Below are 27,255 nucleotides of genomic sequence, written 5' to 3'. Positions count from 1 at the left end.
ATAACGATTTATCATATATTAGTCCGTGGGTAAACACACCGCAGCCCTACCTCCACAAAGCCTGTGGTCTGATGACTCGGGTGGCAGGGGTTGTGGGTCAAGTCCCGACTGATCTTGGAGCGATTGAAGACTGCAAAGTGTATGCTGCCCCCGGAGGCGTTAAGCCGCCCTTTACTCACACAGTCCCTCAGCAAGTGGGTGTCCAGCGGCAGCTTACAACACAACGACAAACCAAACGCAAGTTTTCACGGTTCAGTTTCCAAGGACGAGTCAGAATGTGTTGAGTGAACCCTAAACAGCACATCACATCTTTTAAAAAAATTATTAAATAAAGGGCGCGGGGGGTGGCGGGGAGGGGGCTGGGGGACGGGGAGGGAGAGGCGGGTAGATGTCTGACCAGGGGCCGTCTTCAAGAGACCATCATGCCTGCGGGCAAATCTACATAAGGCAAGGCAAACTGCCTGAGGGTGAGTAGTACCCGGTATTCAGGAACACTTGAGTCCACCCGTGGGTCTTCAAACCCAAGGCACATTTACCCTTACTTCCTGCCCTTTTGAACATAAGGACGGAACGGAAGGAAATGTGGTGCTGTGAGAAGTAAAAGAGCATGCGCAGATGGGAATCACCGGGATTTTTTTTTTAATACAGGCGATGGGTTAGCTGCCTGGGTGCACAGTGCGTGTCTTGAATACGAAGATAACTTAACCTTCAAGATAAACTGTACACACGGGTCCTTACCATGTCATGGCAAAATTAATTTGTCTTGAATAAGGACCCAGAACGGCAATGCATAGCCTAAGTGCACGGCTACACTCTGTGTAGCATCCTGCTCAAATCAAATGCAGCCGTGTTGCCGGTAGCCCAGCTGGCCACAATGGGGGGGAACCATTTCAGAACTGAACACTATTTAGTTCTTTAAAAAAAAGTGGAACAGAAACCAAAATAATGTTCAAAGAGTGATTAAAACAAGGTTCAAAAGAATAATCCAACAATTGTCCTGCTGTCATGTATTATGCCACGTCATCCACCTGAGACCAGTTCTTCATTCATTCCCTCACTGACCAGTACCCCGAAGGACACGATGAACACACACACACACACACACACACACACACACACACACACACACTATATATATATATATATATATATATACACACAAAATCCAACACATACTCAGACACACACATTTCCCACCCCCCACCCATAACTGACCAGAACCACCATGGACACGATCAACTCACACACACACACGCGCGCGCGCGCACAGTGAGATAAATGAATTTTTGGCCCCCTCCACCAACCCCCAGTCCCCAACTCCAACTGACCAGAACCACCAAGGACACGATGAACAGCGGCAGCACAGTCAATGAGGCCACAGTGTTACGGACTATGATGTTGACCGGCAGTTTGGTAATGATCTGACCACACTGAAAGCAATTGTCATCACTTCTTTTAGATAATAATAATGATAATGATAACAATAATAATATCAATAACAATAATGAGAAGAAGAATGAGAAGGAGGAGGCGGGAGGAGGAACAGAAGAAGAAGAAGAAGAAGAAGAAGAAGAAGAAGAAGAAGAAGAACAACAACAACAACAACAACAACAACAACAACAACAACAACAACAACAACAACAACAACAACAACAACAACAATACGAAAAAATAATGAATGGTATTTGTATTAATAACGAATTTCTCGAAGCAAAGTTTCACTCAGTGCGCTGGCAATCGCCCATTCACACACACAGCCACCACCGAAAATGACTTAACCACATTCAACCATACAGATGAGTTTTTAGCTGGAATTAGAGCATAGAGGGTGTTGATTGGTGCTGGAGACCGACAGGCAGTGAATTCCAGATGGTGGGAGAACAAAGAACAAAACAAAACAACAACAAAACACAAACACACACAAAAACAACTGCAGAAACCGAAAGACTTTCGTTCAGTTTTGGTACTTGTCCCGCAAACTGCAGTAGTAACGCCTCCGGCCTGGAGAAAGAACTGAAACAGAAATAGTACCTGCCCAATGATATTTTCCCCTGTTTTTTGCTGTTCAAATATTGAACTCTTTGCCTCACCACGTCCGTCACAGCCCCTCACTGCCTTCCTTTAAATCTAACCTGAAGACTTTCCTCTTCCAGCCGCATTTCCTCTTGACCCTCTCTCATACATGAAAGTAGTCAGTTGATTGTGTAGGTATATTTGTTACGTATATTTGTAGGTATGTTTGCATGGATGTATTTATGTATGCATTTATTTTACATAGGAGTTTGTATGCGCATATATATGTTTATTGGGCATGATTGTGAGTTGAGGACTGTGTTTCGTATGCGTGTGTATGTGGATTATAACGCGCTTTGTGCAATAAGGAATGCGCTGATAAATGTCCAGTTATTAGTATTATTATTATCATTATTATAAAAAAAAATGTATATAACATTTAGAGACCGAGGTTCCAAGTGCGAACGCATGTATAACATCTTGCAAACACGTTAAATCCCAACACCATTTTTCAGAAGAAAAGACCAAGCTTGACTTGCCAAAAGGTCGAAAGTATAGCTGAGAAGTATGTACATAGCACGAATTATCCCCGACGACCAATTGTGGCTGACGTAAAGGTGAGATTTAAAACAGTCACATATGCAACAACAACAACAAAATGCAATCCCTCCCTCATCACCCTCCTCTGAACATCCCTCCCTCCTCATCCCCCGCATTCCAAATGCAGCAGATTCTTCAACCAGGAAGCTGGTTGCCTGTCCAGAAGAGGAAGAGAAGAACAAATACCTCCAACTGACTGGACGACAAGATGCACAGACTGCCTGTGACCAGGAAACAGCACAGGCTCGTCACCATGGTCGCCAGGTTCCTGTCAACCCAAGGTCACACACCACACAGGTTAAATATATATATATATATATATATATAAGTGTCAAATTAAGATGCAGGAAAGCGTAAGTATAAACTCGTTTTGCAAAAAACAAGTCTATGCAGATTTACTTTTCTTCTTCCCTCTTCAGCGCAAATCGCAGTCCAGGTGATTGCTGTCAACTGCACTGAACAATTCAGTCAAACCATAGCTGGGTGAGCCACCCATACTCTTAGAAACTGAAGTGGACATTAGACTGAAAAGTGCAAAAGCTGCAGGCTTTGATGGCGCCCATCCCCAAGTACCAAAGCACTGCACAGCAGACTTCAAGAGCTCCTCGCCTGCTGCTGGGAGCAGGGCAAACTCCCACGGGACTTCAGATACGCAGTCATCGTCACCCTCGGCAAAAACAAAGGGAGAAAAAGTCAGACTGCTCCAACTACTGTGGATTCTCTTTGCTTTCGATGACTGGCAAGATCCTGGCTAGGATACTGTTGAACAGATTTGTTCTCAACATGAACGTAGAGAACGTCTTGACAGCCAGGGCGGCTTCCCAGCAAACCATGGCACATACCTTATGATCTTCGTCCTGCGTCAGATCTAGGCGAAATGATGTGAACAAAACAAAGTTTGTTTGGCACGTTTGTCGATCTGTTAGAGGCATTGAATAATGTGGGCTTTGGAAGATCCTGGAAAAGTCAGGCTGTCCTCAAAAGGAAGGAAGGAAGGTGGCAGACTGGTTAAGACGATTATCTGTTAATACAGTGTCTGTGTGGGTCTGGGTTTGAATCCCGGTCTCGCCCTTTCTTCCAAGTTTGACAGAAAGATCAAAGTCAACGTCTAGTCATTCGGATGAGACGATCTTGATTCAAAATGGCGCCGACCAATGGCGACATGGGGATAGCTGTCCTGTTTATTTTGTGTTTGATTCTGTTTATGTGTTTTCGGGAAACAGCTGCGATCTTACAATATGATCGTGACACACTGCTGCGTGTTAGGGAACAGGTAGGTGAGTCCATTGTTTTGAGATCTCACTTCAACTCACTCTATCATGATTCACAACTGTCAACTATGAACACGGACTGGTCTGCACGCAAGGCTCAGTCCGCGAGAAAACGCGGAAAGCGAGGTGGGGCACTTTCAAGGTTACGACAACGAAGTTTTCGCCCACCTCTACCCAGCATGTTCCTGTCCAAAGTTAGATCTCTACCCAACAAAATTGACGAACTCACATGTAATATTCAGACGAGGAGAGACTGTGTTTTGTTTCACTGAAACATGGCTAAACCCGGACATCTCTGACAGCGCCATTCAACAACCAGGCTTCACTGTACACAAAGCTGACCGTATTGCTGACTCAGGCAAGCAAAGGGGCGGCGGTGTGTGTTTCTTTGTGAACACACGCTGGTGCTCCAATGTCAAAGTGCTATCGCGTGCCTGCTTCCCTGACGTGGACTTCCTAACCATCCAGTGCCGACCCTTCTACCTCCCACGCAAAATTCCCTCAGTGATGCTGATCGCTGTGTACATGCATCCCACAGCGAACCTCTCCGCTGCACTTGGTTTGCTAGCAGACGAAATTAGCAAGTGCAAGAACAGTTGGCCCAACGCCACTGTCACTATTGCTGGTGATTTCAACAAAGCCAGCCTCAAGAAAGAAAGGCCGAAGCTGTACCAGCAAGTGGACTGTCCAACACGTGGTGACAAGACCCTCGCTCACTGCTACACCTCCATCAAGAAGGCATACCGCTCGATCTGCTGTGCACTTTTGGGACAGTCCGACTACAGCATGATTTTTCTGGTGCCAGTCTGCAAACAAAAACTGAAAGCTGAAAAACCAGTCGTGAAAACTGTAAAACAATGGTCGGCCCCTGTCTTAGAGACCTTGCAGGACTGTTTCAAATGTACAGACTGGAATGTTTTTAAAGACTCTGCCAGGGACTGAAATGAATATACCAACACTGTGTGTGATTATATTTCATTCTGTGAAAGTGTGTGCATTCCACCAAAAAATAACAAAATATTTTCAGACAACATTTGGTGTAACGGGGCTGTTAGGCAAAAACTAAAGGGAAAAGAGAGAGCTTTTGGCGAAACTGATGATAGAATAGTTCACAATAAGGTAAAAAGAAGTGTTGAAAAATGTATTAAGAAGGGAAAGTTTTTATATCGGAAAAAATGGAAGAAAACATGTTTGCAAACAACTCTAGGAATGTATGGACCGAACTGCAGAACATCACGGATTATAAAATGACCCACCAGACAGTTGACAACACTGACAGAACTCTTCCAGACAAACTCAACACATTCTACTCGATTCGAAAAACCATTGTCCACTTCTAACGTGGCTGCACCCAAAATCATTCCCACTCCCCCTTTCATAGTCCAAGAGAATGAAGTCAGACGCCCCTTCAGTCGTCTGAAAATGAAATAAGCCGCTGGCCCTGACAACATCTCACCAGGCCTTTTTAGGAAGTGTGCAGTCCAACTATCTAGTGTCTTCACTGACATATTTAACATGTCCCTTCAGTCTTGTGTGGTGCCACACTGCTTTAAGAAATCAACAATCATTCCTGTTCCAAAAAAAAAGCACAGCCTAGTTGTCTTAATGATTATCATCCCGTAGCCTTAACATCAGTCGTAATAAAAACATATGAACGCTTGATTCTACAATTCCTAAAAACCTGCATTCCTCCATCTTTTGATCCCTTTCAGTTCGTCTTAATTGCTAACAGATCAGTTGAAGAAACCATTAGCATAGGTCTCTACCACGTCCTCAGACATCTCGAAAATCCTAACAGCTAAGCCAGAATCCTTTTCATTGACTACAGCTCTGCGTTCAACACAATAGTGCCATCAAAATTATATTTTAAACTGAAAGACCTCTCGCTGCCTGAATCAATTTGTGCATGTATCCTAAATTTTCTAACATGCAGACCGCAAGTTGTTAAAGTTGGTGACCTCACCTCCTCCACATGCATTCTCAACATAGGCACCCCACAGGGATGTGTTCTATCCCCACTGTTGTACTCACTACTCACACTGTGCAACTCAAAATGAATGTAACACCATGGTAAAGTTTGCTGATGATACTACTCTAGAAGGGTTGATTACGAACAGTGATGAGTCAAAATATAGGGAAGAAGTACCGGAACTTGTCAGCTGGTGTGATCAAAACAATTTAGAACTCAACGTATCAAAAACCAAAGACTTAATTTTAGATTTCAGGAAGACCAGATCTGACCCCTTACCACTTGTCATTAAAGACAAACAAGTAGAGATCATCAGCAACTTTAAATTTCTCGGACTGATCATTTCCAACGATTTAAAATGGGAGAAAAATACGGAAAAAAAGCACAACCTCGCCTGTACTACTTCGGCGTCTCAAAAAGTTCCGAATTAAAAAAGAAATCATGGTTGATTTCTACCGAGCAGTCATTGAAAGTGTGCTAACCTTCGCTATTACGGTTTGGTACGGAAACATTTCCAAGGCAGAAGTTGCAGCCCCTAACAGAGTCGTAAAAACTGCCACCAAGATTACCGGGGTTGATCTACCTTCTAGAAGACATATATTACAAGCGGCTACTCAAAAAAGCAAATCCAATCAGCCAGGACGAATCACATTCAGCTTTTGGGATTTTCGAAATGCTCCCCTCTGGTCGACGGTACAGAAGTATAAGGACGAAAACCAAACGCTTCACCAATAGCTTTTTCCCCAAAGCAGTCAATGCCTTGTCTCTCGAATAAATCCAGTACGATAAATAGAATTGTGCAATCAACAACCATCTACCTGAAGATCTAGTCATCAGCCCCATCCACATGTAATATGCAGCTTCTGTTCAAACGTGTGTGTGTGTGAGAGGGAAAGAGAGATAGAGAGAGAGAGAGAGACTGTGTGCGTGCGTGCGTGCGTGTGTGTGTGTGTGTGTGTGTGTGTGTGTGTGCAGTGTGTGCATGTGTGAATATACACAGGATTTTACATTGATATGTACTTGTATGTATCCTAATTTCTACTGTATTTGTGTATGTGTATGATTTTTGATTTATGTTCGTATCTTATGTACTACCCTCCCCCCCCCCCCCCCCCCCCCACCTCCTTCCACCCCCACCCCTCTCCACCTGTTCCCAGTTGTGAATGTTGTGAAACAGGGCTGTATCATTGCTCCCTCCGTGTTCTCAGTGTTCATCAGCATAATACTGAAACAAAATACTATGGATATGGATAATGAGGTCACGGTGTACATCATGTTCCGTACTTATTCCATTTAGGTTTATGATAACACCAGTGCGCTATTCTGCAGTGATTTCAATCACCCCAAATGTCCTAAATGAAATAAAAATGTACACACCTGTTCGCCTTTGAAAGTTAAAGCAAAGCAGTGAGGTCCATTCCCGTATTAACCATGGAACAGATCATTGGTATTCAACCACTCAACAGTCGGCGTGATATGAAGGCACTCGTGCAAGAACAAGAGCCTCCCAAACTACCCAAAGAAGCACAGAAAGTGGAGAAGACAGACTGAAAAGCAGTTTTGTCCATCAGGACAGGACACGTGGACGAGATACCTCCAAGATCTACCACAGGACAGTCTCTGATTGTGCCCAGTGTCCAATGCCCACGCCATGGGAAGCCGATCATCATGGTAATGTGATCAACGTGACTGTAAAACATGTCGACCCAAGAGACACATTGAGTGACACCAGCAAAATGGCGATTACCCTGGTCATGACATGACTGTTTTCCACATGAATAGTCAACTCACGTCTTTACTGATGGGTCTGCAACGAATGGAGGTACTGAGGTGTTGATGAGCTACTCAAACTGCTAGTGCTGCAGCTGGAACCCACTGCACCAACAACTTCGGTGCTGAGGTGCAGGCTCTGAAGCCATAGGTATCTACGGTCCACAGCTTAGACAGCGACTGCCAGCAAGCTGCATTCTCTACTGACGCCTTGTTTGTCCTCCACGCCCTGTGTACAAATAAAAAGACTGACATACCTAGTGTACCCAAGTGCGTCTACTACCAAAACGCACGTGTGGTCATCTTCTGGGTACATATCCATTGCGGCATCTAGAAAAAGCGTAAGGGTCAGAGTAGCAGGCCAAAGAGAGTGCACAGACAGAGCAGTCCCACTCACATTTCAGTCACCAAAAGAACCAGACCATTATCCAGATTTTGAAATCCAGTGTCGTGAGAGATGGCTACAGTCAACAAGTCACACTGCTGACGCTCCGCTCAGGGCACACTCGGCTCCACCACGGTCTGTGGCAACAAAAGCTGGTCCCTTCTCTACTTTGTCCCTTTTGCCAAGACAACCAGACGGCGGAACACATCCTACAGGGGCGGAAAATCATGCAGGCTGTCTGAACTACGGAAGACCCTGCTACAGACGAACTTCAATGGCTGCCGGAAGGAACTGAGGAGGACGACAGACTTCATCCTGCAGACTGATCTGGCAGTGAAAATAGCGAACAAGTACGAGATAACTAACTTACAAGAAGTCATTTTAGTTTGAAAGCGCGCGCCACACACACACACACACACACACACACTGTTGCAGCATATATATTTTTTGTTTTGTTTGTTTTTCGCCATGAACATCGGCACATACTGTCGCTGGCGACAAAATATAGAATACACTAGAACAGAACACAACAGAATATGTCTTTAGTCAAAAGGAATATTGGGATGGAGGGGATAGTACATGAAAAATACAAACATGAATCATTAATCGTACACAGGCGCAGATACAGTAGGATTTTAGATGCATATGCATGTTCACTCACATGCACGCCCCCCCTCCCCCCCACCACCACCTCCTTACACACGCACGCACGCACACGCACATAACACACACACACACACGGCAGCAAAGGTATGGTACCTGGGCAGGATGGTGACCTGGATGACCACCACAAAGACGAATATCAGGTTCAGAGCCAGCAGTGCTCGGGTCATCATCTTCCCCTCGGACACCCTGTACTGCAACCACACCGTTTGTCCTGCTTATCTCTCTCTTTCTCGGAAGAACAGGCTATGCCTAAAATCGTAATCCTTGGGAAATAAGTTTTTGATCTCTCTCTCTCTCATACACACACACACTCGATCTTTCTCTCTCTCTTTCTTGCATTGTGGAAGAACTTTGCTTTGTTTCATTACTTGCTTTCGCCATTTCATTCATTTACCATAATGGTTATACAATGAAAGTATGTTGACGCATTCACCCATGTCATAAGGACCTCATGGCCAGTGATATCAAAGTGTCAAAACGTCTTTCTTGCATTGTTGTTTACCAGTGTAAACAAAGGTAAAAAAAAGAGAAAAAAAAAAGAAAAAAAAAGAGTGAATGCGATTTCACCTTTACCGTAATAGTGTCACAGAGAAACGCCTTTTGTTATCCGAAGGCGCACAAAACAGTGCTTGAAATTCTAGTCATCGAAGAAGCCTCTCTCTCTCTCTCTCTTTCGCCTACGTACATGTGAAAAGTGCGCGCAAGCGTACACACATATGCACAAGCACACTAGGTAACTCGCATGTACTTTAGATACACTGACAGGCATCTTGCAAGTCTACACACCAATCACATGCTGAAGACAGGCATGGGGTAAAGAATGGTAAAAGGAAATCGGGGGTAAACTTCCAACCCCGCTAAACTTTCAAATCACTATGACTATGACTGACACTAGACATCAAGGCAAGCCGACAGCCGCCCGCAAAATCATCCCCGAGTTTTCCAGGCTCCCAAGTCCGATTTTGGCGCCATAAGTGTCACTCTTCTAAACCTATCCATCGTTTCTTATTATCTCTAAGTCCTCTGAATTTGTATGCACCTTTTATTCATTTGTTGCTGTTGTTGTTATTTTGTTTTTCTACTTTAGTTTGAATTATCTTTTTGAAAGGCTGTTATAAACCTACTTTTCTTCCAGCTTCTCCCCGCTGTGTCACTCTTCAGAACCTGTCCATCCTTTCTGATTTCTCAAAACCATTTGCAATTGCATCCACCTGATTATCTTTAAATAATTTGTAGTTACATCCACTTTTAAAAAAATTCATTTAGTTATGTATTTTGCTTGAATCATCTGAAAGGCTGTTTCCAACCTACGTATTCTTCCAGCTTCTGCTCGCTCTCCTCCACCAACTCGTGCGAGTCCTGGTCATCTAGAATGTTATCCATGTTTCCCTTGAAGGTCAGGCAGCACGGCTTGATGTACCTGCTCTTCTGGGTCTGGATGTGAGCGTCAATGGCGCGCGCCAAGTACTCGTTCACCTCTTGCTCGAGCTCTTTGTCACTCTCCAACACGCCGTAACCCAGCCTGCAAGAACAGGATGGTGAACTGGGGACAGTCGTCTGCATTGACTGGTGGTGTCGTCAAGTTCACTGTTATGGCGCAGCACGTGAACATATGACGACGCTGCTGAATCAGGTTTGTATTTGTCAACCTTTGTGTCTGCATGCCCGCGTTAATCTGTGTGTGTGTGAAGGGGGTTATGGGGTGTGCGCGCGCGTGCGTGCGTGTCAGAACTTAACCAATTTGCTGATGATTCCGGACTGTTAGGACAAATTGCTGATAACGATAATAATAACAATAATAATGGACATTTATATAGCGCATTTTTTCCCCCCAGAAATACTGCTCAAAGGGCTCTTTTTTCGGTCCCCCACCTCCTCATCCCCTCTTTTCCCCAACCATAACCCCAACACACACACACACACGCACACACGCACAAACACACACGCACGCACGCACACACACTACACACACGCACGCGCACACACACATACACACACACACGTGCCAGAATACAATCGCGCAACTGAACATTGGAATCCACCCACAAATCAATGACGTCCTGTGGAAAACACATCCCTGTAACACGCACTCACACACGTACACACAACCGAATGCAAGGACACACTCAAGCATCCCGCTACACACAAACAGCAAAAGGCTTCCCTACAATAAAGCATGCCAAGACCATCACTGGAAAATCACTGTTGTTAGAAAAGATGTGTTTACAGAGCAGGCATAAAAGAATTTAGCGAGAAAGAATGTCGCTTTTTTTCTGGTAGTTATTTTCCATAACGGGGTCTGAAAAAGAGAAAGATCTCTGACTCTGCTTTTTTTTTTTTTTTTTTTTTTTTTTTTTCTTTACAACAAGGATTTTTAATATCCTGGTATCAGAAGTGTAACAAAAGTGGCGAGACGAGTTGGAATGTGTATGTACACTTCAAGGAGGCAAGAGAGGTAGAGGGGGCAAGAGCTTGAGGGGGCGGAAAAAGTCAGAGCAGAAAGCTTTTTTGAATTCTTTTTGTAACAGGTAGCCAGTCAAGAGAGTGAGAGATGAGTAACATGTTCAAATTTGGAGGATCTGAAAATAAGTGGAGCAGTACTGTTCTGAACTCTTTGGAGTTTGTCAAGTGAAGTTTTCGGAATGCTGGCAAGCATTGACCTATAGTAATCAATCCTGGACAAAACAAAAGCAAAGACTTAATGTTTTGGTTGCTTACAAGTTAAGTAGATTTGCAAATGTTGTAAGTGTGTTGCTAAAGGACAGACTGTAGTCAAAACTGGCACCAAAACATGGCACAGATTAGCACAGCTGTTTAACATGAGAGAATAAGGACAGACGAGTGGTTCAAAAATTTCTATGGGCAGGCAAGCAACAGTTGAGTCTTGTCATTATTTAGCTGTAGTTTATTGAACCTCATCCATGACTTCAAGTATGTAATACACTCATGCATGTATGTCATCAGTTGATCAGTTTCAGCAATAGACGCCGACTGACAGAGTTCAGTGTCGTCAGCGAAGCTCTCGTGCGAGAGACAGTGACGCATGCGTATTTTATTGATATATATGTGGATGTATATGTTGGATGTGTTTATTTGTATATATTGATATGCAATAATGTATTAACTTCTGCGTGCGTCTGTCTGTGTGTGTTTGTGAAAGTGAGTGAGTATGTGCGTGCGTGCGTGTGTGCGTGTGTGCGTGCGTGCTGTGGCATGGAGTCGAGGTTATGGATGGATTCGCGAAGAGAAGTCAAGTCTTTGTAAGTGTGTTCTTCAGTTCGTCTTTCATTAGTGCCCATCTTCAGGCCTCTCTCTGTCCGTCACACACACACACACACACATACACATGCGCACCTACGCAATTACGCACGTATACAGTCACTTCCATGCTGACAAAACCCATTTCGTTTAAGTCTCTCAGAGTCACACGCACACACACATACACACACGCACGCACGCACACGCACGCTCGCGTGCGCGCGCGCCTATGCAATTACGCATGCATAAAGTCACTTTCATGCTACCAAAACCCACTTGGTTTGAATGTCCTTCTTCTTGAAGCCTATCCTGCGAGTCCATCTCCTTGCGAACTTGCTGATTTCTGGATGTTTGTTTTCGTGCTGCACACACAATGTCAGAGAACAGTGTGTGTGTGTGTGTGTGCGCGCGCGCGCGCGCGCGCGCACGCGCGTTTATGTGCTGGCATGTACGCGTGATATTGCGACTGTTGACTTTTCGTGAGTGATAAAACCTCACTTCTGTTTTAACTCACTCAGTACGGCCAGTCCTCTCTTCTCCTCTACACAGACCCCTCGGATGTCCAGTGGGTGTCTGAATGAGTCAACCTTTAGCTTCTGTCGTCAGTATTGTGGTATTCTTTGTCAACATTTACCTCTTCAGTATAAGAGCCTTCCACTTGCAATATTTTGATGATGGTAATTGGGCTGAAACGCTGTTACCGTCGTCTCTTTCGCCGTTCGTATGGAGAGAGTTAACTTTTTGTTACGTTCTTTTTCCGTCAAAGATCAAGGTCAACCAACATGCAAATGGTAAATAACGAGAAAGCTCTGTGAACACAAAAGTCTGGAGGTTTATATTGTTATTTGACGGAAAGCCTTGGATTTAGAGCCCTAAGTGGTTGGACAGAGTATGACAAAATTCCAAGATACATAGACGTCAAATGATAAAACATGTGCACACCCATACATGCATGTATACTCATAAAAGCGTGTAAATGCACAGACAGAAAGGCAGGCAGACAGCCAAACAGACATTCAGACAAGCAGACTGTGAGAACGAGACGAACGGACGAAATTTTATTTTTCCAGGGTACTGAGATAAGTACAATAACAAGAATGTTTTGTTGTTGCTTTTTCCACCCAGCCCCGGGGTATGAAAATCGTGAGAAAATGAAGGAAAACTGAGATAGTGAGCACAGATAGAGTCAATGAGAGTGAAAGGGAGAGAAAGAGACAGACAGACAGAGAAAGACGGAGACAGAGAAACAGAGAGAAAGAAATAGAGACAGGGGGGTAGGGAGGCAGAGAGAATGTCTATATTTGAAAGTTTTGTATAAAAATAGAGAAATTTTACGAACAACTTCAGGGGAATATTAATAAGTTCAATTTAAACAACGTAGTTTTTCTATATTTAGGCTGAATAAGCTCCTCTCAACTGTTCCTTAAAGCTGGACAGCAAAGAACAAAGTGTATCTCTTTTTTTTGTGAGTCTTTACATGATGGACAGATCAGACCACTGTCGTTACATATTCTGATTCTGTAATGATGGACCGCTAATTCTATAACACCAAATCTAAATCTTGCCGTTACACATTTTATACTTATATCGATATCCAACACTAAGTAAAGTCTCAGATCAGACACACTGCAAAAATTCTGAAAGAAACTGATTTTATCTTTCAATATTTTTAATATGATCAGACTATTTCTGTCATCTACAATCAATCAAGTGTTGTCGAAACACACAGATAAATGTCTGGATGCCACCAACACCTTGGTTTAAGCAAACAAATCCAAACCCATATCCAAACAAACAATGGTTAATCTTGGTTACCCAGTTCACTCTGCCTCAAGCATCTAGATCATACAGCAAATTATAAGTTTTATTGGCTCTGTTAGCTAGGTCTTTGCATGCCCCAACAAAACTCAAGCTTGTGAAGAACAATATGCCCAGCATCAACTGGCATCAAAATACCACCAATCGTGCATCTTTCTCTGCTGTTCAAATTACTACCCTTACGAAATACTATAATATCATCTTTAGACATATCAACTTTTAATTTGAGTGGATCTAGTCAGAGGGGAGAGATTCCAGATGGTTTAATGTTCATAAGTCATCAGACTCCTAACATTGTCAACGATAACAGACATTATTCAAGTACATTACCATTTTGCTTGGACTCTGAATCATACAATCCTATCATTTACTCAGCTGAAAAGTGGATAAGTGACACACACACACACACACACACACACACACACACACACACGTGCACGCGCGTGCAATGGATCCTTCATTTTAACTGAGTTGTGGCCTGCGGCTCACACCTGCACTGTATGTGTATGGATATTCTAGGACGGAAAAAGCAAACAATCAGTTGATTAGCTCCATCAATATGTTACGCTTTTTCTCAGCGTAAAATACAAACTGGGCTAGATTATGCATTGACATTAGATCAGAGCAGTGCATTAAATTACTGAAAAGCTCTTCATTAATTGTGTTTGATTCAAGATAATGATACCGTAATTCTTTGTAGCAGGGACAAATACAAATAAAATGTGCTTCGTTTTCAATTTGATCTTTGCAAAAAATACATAAAACCTTTGATGTCTTGTCTCGAACAAATCGTTTGCGCTGAGAGAAAGAACACCCATTCTGAGTTTTGCGATCATATCTCTAAAACATTTTATTCTAATATTATCTATGTAAGGTTCAGGGAAGAAATTTGACTTGAAAGTTGAATACAGCGAAAATATCTCGCTAGTGTTAATTGTTGTTGTCCAGTGGTCGATAAAGTTTGCAACGAATCAATCTCTTAATAACGAGAGGCAAGATAGTTCATTCCCAACATCAAAACCACATTTCTGGAGTATGTCTCAGAGGGGAGAGAGAGAGGGAGACAGAGACAGAAACATTGACAGAGAGAGTGTTTGTGAATGTGTGTGTGTGGTAGGAAGAAAGAAACATAGCGCAAAGGTAACAATTTGCAGGGTAAAATCAAAGGGGAATAAAACACACATATTCAGCAGCCCCACACCAAACGCACTCACATGTGCACCAGCTTTGATTAAGTATGTTGTGATGTTGTGTCTCCGCAGGTAATCGTTACGGTCCATTCCACGTCCTGGCACCATGTCGAAATAACCTTCCAAGCATCTCTTCGTTTCCTCTGTGATGTGCACCTGCCTGAAGCGTTTAAAATAACACGTACGGATTATCAAACAGGTGGGAAAAGAGAGCCATGGGGTATGCAATATTATCAAGACAAATGCCAGTTTTCTCTTTCATAGTGATGTGGTTAAACCGTAAGCATTCCGCCGGTTCTAAAGGCTGACACAGTTAGACTTGGCTCAGCCACTGACCGCAGCAGACGACAGACATTTGCTTTATCAGTCTTTCATGGTTGGTGGAACTCGCCAAGTAATATGCAGGCGCGACGCTATTCAAAATTTCAATTAAAACCCATCCTAAATAAATGCGCCAAACATTTATAATACTAAATCTGTTTAGCATTCACTGCCAGTTAATGCCCGTTGTGTTTCCACTGACTCTTAAAGCTGGAATTCCATATGAACGGCACAGAAACGACACCGGCACGATACAGACTGTTTCGGACACGAAACCCCGATTCATGAATCCATGTTAACGAAACGGCACCGAAACGGTACGGCGGTATCCCACCTATTTCTGTAGTGTTTTGATATGGCGCCGAACCACTTTAAGTTTACTGCAAATCAACAGCGGTCTTTGTTTCTGATTCTTTTGTTGATGTAACATCGGAAACACACACACACACATACACACACACAGACACAGACACACACACACACACACACATTGAGGGAACGTGAGACAGACAGACAAAAACAGAGACAGTGACAGACAGACAGAGAATGAGACCAGGAGAGACACACATTAAAGACCTAATCACATCTCGTGGACCGGATGCGAAACGAAATAAACAGCCAAATCGCGCGCGCACACACACACACACACACACACACACACACACACACACATGTGCGCGCACATTAGGGACAGGACAGACAGACATAAAGAAACAGTTACAGACAGAGACTGGTACCAGTAGATAGAGTAAACTACTTAAAGTGCTCACACAAACACACACACAGAAACACACACACAAATACACAAATACACACACTCACACGCTCACGCTTATACTACTCGATGCAGGCCACCTCTGGGCAGGTCTGACCATAATGTTGTACATCTCATTCCAAATTACATTCAAAAAGTAAAACGTCAAAAACCAATATTGCACAACACAAAAAAGTGGGACAGTGACAGTGTCGAAGCTTTGAAAGGTTGTTTTGAAGCCACTGACTGGCAGTTATTTATTGACAGTTGTTCCAATAGTCTTGAAGCACTTGTGGATCATGTTGTTTCGTACATCCAATTTTGTGAAGATTTAGTTATTAAGACAAAGACCACTAAGATTTTTTCTAATAATAAACCATGGATTACTAAAGAGTTGAAAAGTATTCTTAATGAAAAGAAAATAGCATTTTTAGCTGGTGACACTTTTAAGGTAAATGAACTCAAAAGAAGTTTTAACAGTCAACTTAAGTTAGCAAAACGTGAATATAAAGATAAAGTGGAACGAAAATTGTTGTGTGGGGATGCTAGGAAGGCCTGGCAGGGGTTAAATACAATGATGGGGAGGAAACAGCGACCCAAAGCTCTGTTGTCTGATGACCCCTTTGGCTTTGCCAATGACATGAACAGGTTTTATGCAAGGTTTGACAGGCATGATTTCCGTGCAGAGTGTGATGATCTATGTCAGTCACTTGTCTCTTGCCCTGTGGCACTGGACACAGCTGAGGTGACGAGGTGTTTTTCACGTGTCAACCCAAACAAAGCGCCCGGACCAGACGGCCTGTCAGGTCGCGTGTTGAAAGTGGACCAGCTTGGTCCAGTTTTTACACGTGTTTTTCAATTTCTTTTAGATAATCATTTCATGCCCCCCTTATGGAAGATGACAACTATTGTTCCATTGCCAAAGTTTTCTGGTGCTGTCCAAATGAAAGATTTCCGCCCAGTGGCTCTCACATCTGTCATTGCCAAATGTATGGAAAGAGTTGTCTGTGGACACTTATCGAAATGTATAGCTGATCACATGGATCCATTACAGTTTGCGTACAGGGCCAGACGAGGTGTTGATGATGCAACAATTTCTTTAATTGATCTGATCGCACGTCATTTGGACAAATCTGGGCATCTGTTAGGGTACTTTTTATGGATCTGTCCGCTGCTTTTAATACTATTCAACATCATATTTTAGTGCGGAAACTTATAGACCTAGATGTAACATCTGACCTTATTTTATGGATACGACAGTTTTTATGCGATCGGCCACAGCGTGTTTGTCTGAATGTCAGTTCTGGCTGGCCCATATTATCTGAAATTATTACTGTGAATACTGGAGTTCCGCAGGGCTGTGTTTTATCCCCTTTGCTTTTCTCCCTCTACATTAACGACATCAGGTGCTCAGAACTTTTTCTCAGTCTTGTAAAATATGCTGACGACATGGCTTTAGTAGGTCTTTTAAAAGACGAGTTTTCAATTTCACAGTATTTTTTTAGAAATTAGAGTCATAAACTCTTTCTTAAAGGATAACTTTCTCGAACTGAACGTGGAGAAAACAAAAGAACTTATTTTAGGCAGTGAAAGGGACACACACACACAAAATCCAGTCATAATAGATCAGAAACAAGTGGAAATAGTGGACAGTTTTAAATATCTAGGGACTATAGTTGATCACAGTCTCACATTCAGTGAACATGTTGATGCCACTGCCAAGAAAGCTCACCAGAGACTCTTTTTACTGCGAAAATTAAGAAGTTTTAATGTTAGTCCACACATACTTGAGCTGGTGTACAGAAGTCTGATAGAAAGTGTCATGGCTTTCAGTATTGTGGCCTGGTTTGGCAATCTGACTGTGAAGTTAAAGACAAAATTAGGACAAAATTTGGCCAGCAAAATCATAACCAAGCCCCAGCAACAACTGAACACCCTATACCAGTCCACACTCAGCAGAAAAGCACTCCAAATTTTTAATGATTCCACTCATCCACTTAACTCTGTCTTTCAGAAACTCCCTTCTGGCAGACGATGTAAAATCCCTCTTGCAAAGAAGAATGTGTACAAAAAATCATTTGTCCCCTCTGCTGTTGCTGTGATAAATGATTCGCTCAAATAATGTTTTTAATTCCATTGCCCGTGACTTGTTTATTGTTATGATGGCAGTTGTCTTTCTTCCCTATATGTATGCATGCATGCGTGTAAAGAAAGAAGTGAGGGGAGGGGGGAGGGGAGAAGTGTGTGGGTGCGCGCGAGCGGGTGTGTATGTGTGTGTGTGCGCGCGCGCGCGCGCGTGTGTGTGAGCGCGTGCTCAGTTATTGTTTTGCCGCAGAGGGGCGGGAAAGGAGTTTTACATGCTTTTTGTCTTGGTGGCGGTTGACCCTTCAACTGTGATTTCATGTTCTTAAATGGTATAATTATCTTACTGAATATTTTCTTATTATATCATTGAAATGTTTCACTTTATCTTAAAACGTAATTTTTGTTTTCTTACCTAAATGTTTTCTTTTAACATGATAGTTAATATGTATGCTGTGATCAAGGAAGGGTGTGCCAGTTGCTCATTTGTTTTTTCGGTTTTATCTGTTGATGAGCATTTGTCTTTTTAAATGTTATTATTATCTTACTGAATATTCTCCTTTTTATAATGATTGAAACGTACACACAAAACGATGCATGCGCGCAAGCGGGCACACACGCAACACACACACAGTTGTTATACTATGTAATAGTATCTTACCCACATGTTTTTTCTTTTTACATAATAATTGATGTGTGCATGGTGATAAGTGAAGGGTGTGTCAGTTTGTTTTTTTGCTGACGGGCATTTTATTTTAAGTGAGCCTAAAGAAAATTTTCTGTTTTTGGTTGAAGCAGATAATAAAGTATTTTGAATTGAATTGAATTGAATTGAACATAGCTACACACACACACACACACACACACACACACACACACACACAACCATACACCCACCCAGGCAAGCCCCCAGCCTCCATCTTGTTGGCCAGAGTGACGTCATTGGACCAGACGTCAAACTGCCATCTCAGCAGTCCCAGAACACCACTGTGCACCCGCCCCGTGTGTATGCCCACCCGCATGTTGATGCTCGTGCTCAGCAAACTACGAACCAGTCTGGAAAGACAGACGTACCCCTTCGTTTTCGTCTGGTGAGCCTGACGGTTGAAGCGTCATTTATTGATAGTCCTATCCAGCAGCTTCAGGTACTGAAACTCCATAATCTGTACCTTTTTTTTTTTAAACTATGTTTAGTAAACATACACTGAACAATTACCCAACGTCCAATGAAAAATTATGAAATCACATCACCCATGTTAAACTCACAAAATGACATCCTTCAGTCCATCTTTTTTTCTGTCTTGCTCTCCGCCTCCCTCATAGTTTACTTGGCGGGTTGTTTAAGTGAGGCCATATGACCTTCTTACGTTGCCAAACTAATTTAATTTTCTATTCTCAATTGATGTCAGCAGATCCTCACGGGGTCCAATGTGCCGCTTAATGGTTTGGTCGCTTTTTTCATCACTAACATGCTGGAAACAAACAGTCTGTCATTCCCACTACAGATTCCTCAAACTTTTGCTGGCTCTTTTGATACGAAAGTACAGAAACTCTGCGACAGCCTGAGATATCCATCCCAGAACGTTAGCGACAGTTGTGAGACTGAAGAGGCATGTGGTCATTCCTTCAGTTGTTTTGAACCTGTGAGTGATGAAGGCATGAGAAAGGTGATTCTGAGCTGTGCATCAAGCCTGCGATATCGATGCTCTGTCTACCATCCTTCTTTTTGATTGCCTGGACGAGATCTTACCTGCTTTGACTCATATCATCAGTAACTCCACGATCTCTTCAGCTCTGTTAAGTCTGCCTATCGCCCGTTTCACAGCTGGGAAACAGTTCTTTTCTCTGTGCACTAGATTCTGGAAACGTGTCTGTACTTCAATGCTTTATCTTTCGGCCGCGTCTGACATCATAGACCATGACATCCTGCTTCGTAGGCTCAAGCATACCTTTGGCATTCGAGGAACAACTCTATCATGGTTCAGATCATATATGTCTAATACCGTACCTTAAATATGGCGTTCCACTGGGTTCAATGTTCGGGCCTGTCTTGTTTGTTCTCTACACACTTGACCAAATTTTCAAACACTCCATCAGTCACCACGCATTTGCTGATGAAACACAGATGCAGAAATAAGCTCCCCCAGAACAAATAAGCACAACCATATAAGACATGCAGATATGCATTTCATGAGTGAAAACCTGGATAAGCACAAACTAAAGCTGAACGACAAACTGAAGCACTGCTGATTAAGTATAAAAGATCATCTTTCTAGATACAGCACCCACTTTTATCCGTGTAGGTCAGACCGACATCTCCTCAACAGATCGGCAAAAAAATCTTGGTGTCACTCTCTCTCTCTCTAGTGATATGTCCATGGACAAGCATGTTTCTAATGTATGTAAGTCAGCATACATTGAACTCCGCCGCATTGCTTCCATTCGTCAATTCCTGTCTATTAGTGCAACCAAAACTCTCATTTGTGCGTTTGTCTTCTCAAAACTTGTTACCGTAATTCTCTGCGTGTTGGTTCTCCAAAGTACACTGTCATATACTGCAGAACATTCAATACTCAGCTGCCCGTTTTGTACTGTAATGCCCTTAGTGAGACCATATTCGACCTCTTTTCCAGTGTTTGCCGATACTGTCCAGGATCTAATATAAACTCTCCACACACTGCTTTCATGTTTTCTCTGGTTCTTCACCACACTATCTTTCTGATCTCCTCACTGTTTACATCCCACCAAGACAACTACGTTCTTCACCAGGCAGCCACATCATCCAAATTCACTCTGTTATGACCAAGTCCTTTGGTCAAAGATCCCTTGCATTCACCACCGCCGTCCAGTGTAATTCCTTGTCATATAAATTCAGACACTCCCTGTCCCATTTCCGCCTTCAAAATCATCTTCAAGAATCATCTGTTTAAACCGACCTCTAATTGATCTCCTGATGTTTCTGATTTCAGTGTGTGTTGTTGAGGTGTTCTGTGGAAGGGAGGGAGGAAGAGTGGGACTGATTATGGGGTGTTGTAGTTGGGTTTTGCTTGTTTAAGCGTCGTGATGTACGCGATTGGGCTTGAATGTTTGAAATGGTTTTGGGGTGTTTACTATGCACACTGAGTTTAGTAAGCACTTTTGATGCAATGTCTTGTAATAATTTGTCATGTCTGCTTCCTTCCTTGGATTAAACTGCATGTGTTAATTGATGAATTCTTTTAAACTGGAAATATTGCAATTGTAAAGTACTTAGAACAAAGTTATTTGATCAGGCGCTGTACAAATAAACTCGTTACCTTTAGTACTTGTGTACTGATGATGCGGTCAGTGTATCTGATGTTTCCATATCTTGCGATAACACCTCAATTCCATTGCTTAAATTCTTTCCAAATCCGCTGAGAATGTCCATGTTTGCATACAGGAAGATGTAATATATCAGTGCACACAGGAGTCTGATTTTGTGTCACATGGAGATGTTGCTGTCCTCTCACAGTGGTTTCAGCCAGCCTGGACAGTGGATTACCAACGCATAACTCACGAAACCACATCACCCCTTGGCAGAAACTCATGAATTCACACCAAGGCGAAAACTTACAAAATCGCATTACCCCCTGTTAAAAACTCACATAATCACATCACACCGTGGCAAAAACTCACGAAACCACACCACTCCCTGGCAAAAACTCACAAAATCACGTCACCCCAAGGCAAAAACTCACGAAATCACATCACCCGAACGCACAACATCACACAACCCCCTGTTAGAAAATACTCACGAAATCACGTCCCCTGTGTCAAAAAATTACGAAATCACATGACCCCTCTCAAAATGTAGTGAAATCACATTAACCCATGGCAAAAAACTCACGAAACCACATCACTCCCTGGCAAAGGCTCACGAAATCACATCACCTCATGGTTAAAAAAAAAAAAAAGTCACGAAATCACATCACCCGATGGCAAAAACTCACAGACATCACACCAACCCCTTGTGAAAAAATCACGCAATCACATCACCCCATGGAAAAAAAAAACTTGAAGACATCACACCACATCACATCCTGAAACACTCACGAAATGGCATCGATCATGTCAAGACCCATCCTCACGCTGCAGCGAGCATGGTCGTTGCGGCCGGTCAGGCCCGACACGCAGTAGTAGCAGTCGCCCAGGATCTTGATGCGCTGGCAGGAGTTCTCCGCGGCCAGCTCGTCAAAACGGGCGAAGAGCTCGTTGAGCAGCCGCATCAGGTCCTTGGCTTTGTAGGACGACGACAGGACGGTGAAACCACAAATGTCCGCGAACAGGATGCTGTTGTAGGAAGGTTGGGAAGGGAGGGGTAAGGGCGGGATTTCCATCACAAGCACACACGCCGGCACGCGCACAAAGAGAAACAGACAGACAGACAGAAAGACAGAGAAAAAGAAACAGAGACAAAACGAGAAAGATGAGGGGAAGAGACAGAGAGAGTAAGAGAGGGGTTGTAGAGTGACAGCAGAGTGAGTGACAGAGGAGAGAACAGCAATGTAAAAGACAAACTCCGAGTTGCATTGTCAACAACAACAAAATCACAAAGTAAAAAATAAAAGACTACGTTTACATAACATGCCATTACTCGAACTTACGAACCTTGTGCACATAAGCATGCACACACCAATCCGCGTGCACTGAAGGTCTTCAAGATCCATTGATAATAAAAACTGATGCAGAAGAAAAACGATTTCCGGATAAAAACAACAATTGTTGAGCAGCTCTTGTGAAAAATGACTGATTCTGTTCGAAACTGAACGAAAGAAATAAATAAAATAGAATAAATCAAATAAAAGAGAATAAAACTGAAATAACATAAAACTTAAATCAATGAATAAACGATATGAACAAGAGAGACAGAAAAAAAACATCACGTCGATATCTAAAACCATTTACAGAGAGTGAAGGAGAAAAAAGAAAAAAATCAAACACCACTTAAAATCATTTACAGACAGCCTGAATTAATAGCACTCTCTCTCGGTCTCGCTCTGTTTCGTTTTGTCTTGCTATCACTATCTCGCTCTTTCTTTCTTTTTCCCTGAGTAATTATTTTCCAGAATGAAAAACACCAGCAGAGACGTCTTGACTTCACGAAGCAATGGGAAAACTATGGAAATATAAACTGCGCACATGGGAGATCCCCCCCCCCCCCCAACCCCCCACCTTTTCTCTTTCAATGTGTCCTGAGCTTACCTTACGTGTGGGTGAAATTCGGTGTAGAAGCAGCGAAACATGTGACAACATCCGTCTCCATGCTTCATCTTGGAGATAATGGACTCAGGAAGCAAGGATAAGAGCAGCCTCTCCTGTACAGCAGAACAAAACGCTGCTGGTGTAAGTCTGTGGCCAACATGTTTCTGGCGCTTGCGTATTCATTTGTACCTGTTATGTTCTGTGTAAGGGGAGGAGAGAGGGTGGATGCGTGGGTGTCTGTGTGCACGCGTGCGATCGCGTGTGCGGGGGAAAAGGGGGTCTTTCCTCCTCTCCTTTTCCGCCATCCCTTGCTATAGTTTCTTCTCCTCCTTCTGCAACCAGGAGGCTACCCATCGGTGGAGGCCCTTTCTGCACTTGCTGGTGTCCCTTGTGATGTGTCCCACATCGTGAAAAGAACCAAATTCTCACTTCAAATCTGGTCTCAAAACACATTTGTACAAATTTGCTTTCATAGATGTCTAGGTGTGTGTGTATGTGTGTGTGCGTACGTGCGCACGTGCGTATATGTGTGTGTGTATGTGTGCGCTCGCGCGCGCGTGTGCGTGTGTGTTTTGCATTGAAACATTCCATTTGTCTTGCTTGTAGGTCTTGATTATAGTCTTATGTGTTGTGACCATGTTTTCCAATACTGACGTTACTGACTGTTTGTTAACCCTTTCACCGCTAAGCTAGCATTTATGCACAGGCGTGGTAGACGACCCATGTCAATGAAAGGTGACCGTTCACTGGTCTGTTATCCATGAACCTACTGCTCTTAATGTTCGGTGGTAGGATAGGCCATATTTTCAATACATCGCAGGTGCAATCCCCAGCTATTCTTAGCCACTGTCTTTTCTGTGTTTAAACCACAAGGGAATTTTGTACTCTAAATTGACTGGCGGTGAAAGGGTTAAGGAAATACAGCGCATTATAAACACCAATTATCATTTTTATCATCATTATCATTATGATTATAGCAGTAGTAGTAGCAGCAGTAGTAGTAGTGGTTGTATAATATGCCTAACTGAAAACTGGAATTAAACGTAAAGAGTCTCAACCGTTAAGTCGTCCTGGGCTGAGTAAGTGGTGATCGCCCCTCAGCCGATGCTGGGAGCCACGGCAAGTTTGGCGGCCTGTTGAAAACGAGCACTTCAGAAATACGCTAACATCTTGTATTGGTCTGAAAGAAGATCTGGCACAGAATGTTACTGCCGGTTTCGTCGTGACCATGCAGACAGCAAACGTTATGTTTCACTTGTTGATTTTTTTTGTTTGTTTTCAGGTTCAATAATACATTTCACAGAAACTGTTGGAAAAACATATAAGTGGTACAGGAAAGAACACTATTTGCTGAGCTACCATTTTCAACTAAAAAAACAAAACAACCCGCCCCCCCCCCCTCCCCTCCCCACAAAAAAGTGTTATATACATATGTATCTCTCTCTCTCTCTGTATGTGTGTGTGTGTGTGTGCGTGCGTGTCAGTGAATGTGTGTGTGTGTGTGACTGTGTGTGTGAGTGTGATGGACAAGTCAGACGGTTCCTTCATTTTACAAACAATTTGGATAGTACTGGCACCAACCTTCCGCACGTCCTCTCTCTGTATGGTCATACGGGTCTCTATGTATCCCTTGGTCTCCATGAAGGTGTCCCGTTGGGCTTTCCTCTCCGTGAACAAGTTGAACAGGCCCACCACGTTGATGCTCACGAAGGACGCCACATTGGCGATCACCTAAAACGAAAACAACTTAAGGATGGAATCATCTGTGCATTTGTGAAATGTTGGCCTGGAGGTAACATGTCCGCCCAGGAAGCGAGAGGATCTGAGCGTACTGGTTCGAATCCTACACTCGAAAGTATCTTCCCCCAACCCCATTCCGCACCCCTCTCTGGGGGGACGCCCCGCGAAAAAGCCATCATTGTCGTCAGTATGGGGCTTAGTAGGTGGTGTCCTAAGTACGTTAAATCAGAACAGGTACTACTGAACACTACCGAAGTGACTCGGCAGTAGTACAGGGTCTCCTCTGGTGGGTGGCCTCCTGGCGACTGAAATCGAGGGTTCCCTGCTGGGACTGTGGCAGACAAACCCGGGTGTGGCCGTGTATAAGGGGGACTCGGAATGAGCAGCGTGGGAGTAGTGCCACTGAAAGGGTGCAGATGATGGGGCAGAAAAAAAAACGATTTTTTTTTCTTGTTCTTAAAGTTCAAGATAAAGAGTCGAAATCCACTGAAATTGGTTACAACATCTACAAATGGGAATATCACTCCATCTGCGCACAGAAATTGCCGTTAACCCTTTCACCGCCAGTCAATTTAGAGTACAAAATTCCCTTGTGGTATAAACACAGAAAAGACAGTGGCTAAGAATAGCTGGGGATTCTCCCTGCGATGTATAGAAAATATGGCCTATCCTACCACCGAACATTAAGAGCAGTAGGTGCATGGATAACAGACCAATGAACGGTCAACTTTCAGTGACGTGGGTCCTCTACCACGACTGTGCATAAATGCGAGCTTGGCGGTGAAACGGTTAAAATTGGCCCCTGTATTTAGGATACTAAAACAGGAAATAACAGGGGACCTGGAGTCCAAAATTATTCTCTCAACAACGAATCTGTCAAAAACAAACAAAATGGCTCTGTAAGAAATATCACATCATTTCTTCTCTTTTTTTAATCACTGAATCTTTTCATCTCATGCTAAGGCAACCATGAGGTATGTGCTGTGACGTAATTCTTGAACTGGGCTGGGCAAAACGGGATCATGTCGCAACACAAGCGTTCGCTGCTTACAATGGTGAGAGCAAAACAGGAACCAAAAAGATTCCTTTCTCGGAGGAATCAGCGAACGACGGTTCAGAGTTACAAGACCTGATTTAGAAGCCCTCTGCCATTACAAAATTCGAACGAAAGAAAATCTATGCTTCAGAGTGCGGAGAAAGGGGGAGGAAACAGACAGACGGACGGACAGAGAAAATCTTCACCCACACAGACGAAGTGACTGCACCTGCTTCTCGGTGTAGGCATGTGAATGATAACCTGGAGCTACAAAAGCTTATTTATGCCTCGGACAATGCAAAAAGAAAGAGACAGACACACAAACAAGCAAGTAAACAGATAAATACAGACATGCAGTACCAGCCTTCACTCACACACACTACCCAGACCAACCTGCATCCAAGCGTACAGAGACTGAGACAAACAGAGACAGACACAGACAGACAGACAGAGAGAGAGAGAGAGAGAGAGAGAGAGAGAGAGAAATCGAAACTTTTTTATTGAGGGAAAAGGAATAGGCACTTATCGGCCTGTTTTCATCCTACCCTCGTAAAGAAAACGTATAAACTAATCTAGGAAATAAAAGAAGACTGAAAAAGGAGGGAAAAAACAACACATTGCATGGCAACAACAAGAACAATAAATGGCATAGAAACAATTCCCCACAAAATAACATAGTATGCTTTTGCGTGAAGGAGAGAGGGAAGAAAGAAGGTAAGAGAGGAAGAGATGCGAAGAAGGAAAGAGAGGAAAACTGTTGAGAGAGAGAGAAAGAGAGGGAGGAGGGAGGGAAGGAGGAAGGGAGGAAAGGAGACAGACAAATAGACAAGGATATTGAGAATACATCATTTGTTTATCAGTCTCAGTAATTTCAAGAATTCGTAGAACTTAGCTCTGACATTAGATGTTTATGATATAGTCTTTTGAAGACACTAAGACTGGAGTTTATGTTAAGTGCAGATGAAATAAGAATTCCATAAATATCCAACAGAGTATGTGAAACTTGTTTTATAAAGATCAATTCTTGGCCGAGGCAAGGTTATTTTATGTGTGTGACGGTGAATATTTACTGGAAAATTACTTATGAGAGAGGGTGGGGCATAACCTGATAATATTTTGAACATAAATATGGCTTTATTATATTTAAGTTTAATTTTCA

General features: G+C 43.1%; 1 protein-coding gene across 1 annotated transcript in view; it reads right to left on the bottom strand.

The window, feature by feature from the left end:
* Positions 1-27,255, bottom strand: part of LOC143277550 (adenylate cyclase type 6-like) — a 64,487-nt gene that overhangs the window by 12,249 nt on the left and 24,983 nt on the right. The window contains 12 exon segments of the mRNA XM_076582435.1: positions 51-212; positions 1,329-1,430; positions 2,800-2,881; positions 7,730-7,852; positions 8,768-8,865; positions 9,986-10,196; positions 10,721-10,734; positions 14,965-15,100; positions 18,995-19,153; positions 22,172-22,408; positions 23,321-23,433; positions 24,902-25,051. Coding sequence (XP_076438550.1) covers positions 51-212; positions 1,329-1,430; positions 2,800-2,881; positions 7,730-7,852; positions 8,768-8,865; positions 9,986-10,196; positions 10,721-10,734; positions 14,965-15,100; positions 18,995-19,153; positions 22,172-22,408; positions 23,321-23,433; positions 24,902-25,051 — 1,587 coding nt within the window.

The sequence above is a fragment of the Babylonia areolata genome, chromosome 2 (assembly GCF_041734735.1).
Source record: "Babylonia areolata isolate BAREFJ2019XMU chromosome 2, ASM4173473v1, whole genome shotgun sequence".
Classification (NCBI taxonomy): domain Eukaryota; kingdom Metazoa; phylum Mollusca; class Gastropoda; order Neogastropoda; family Buccinidae; genus Babylonia; species Babylonia areolata.
The sequence above is the reverse complement of the archived record's forward strand: the minus strand, read 5'-3'. Positions and strand labels throughout refer to the sequence as shown.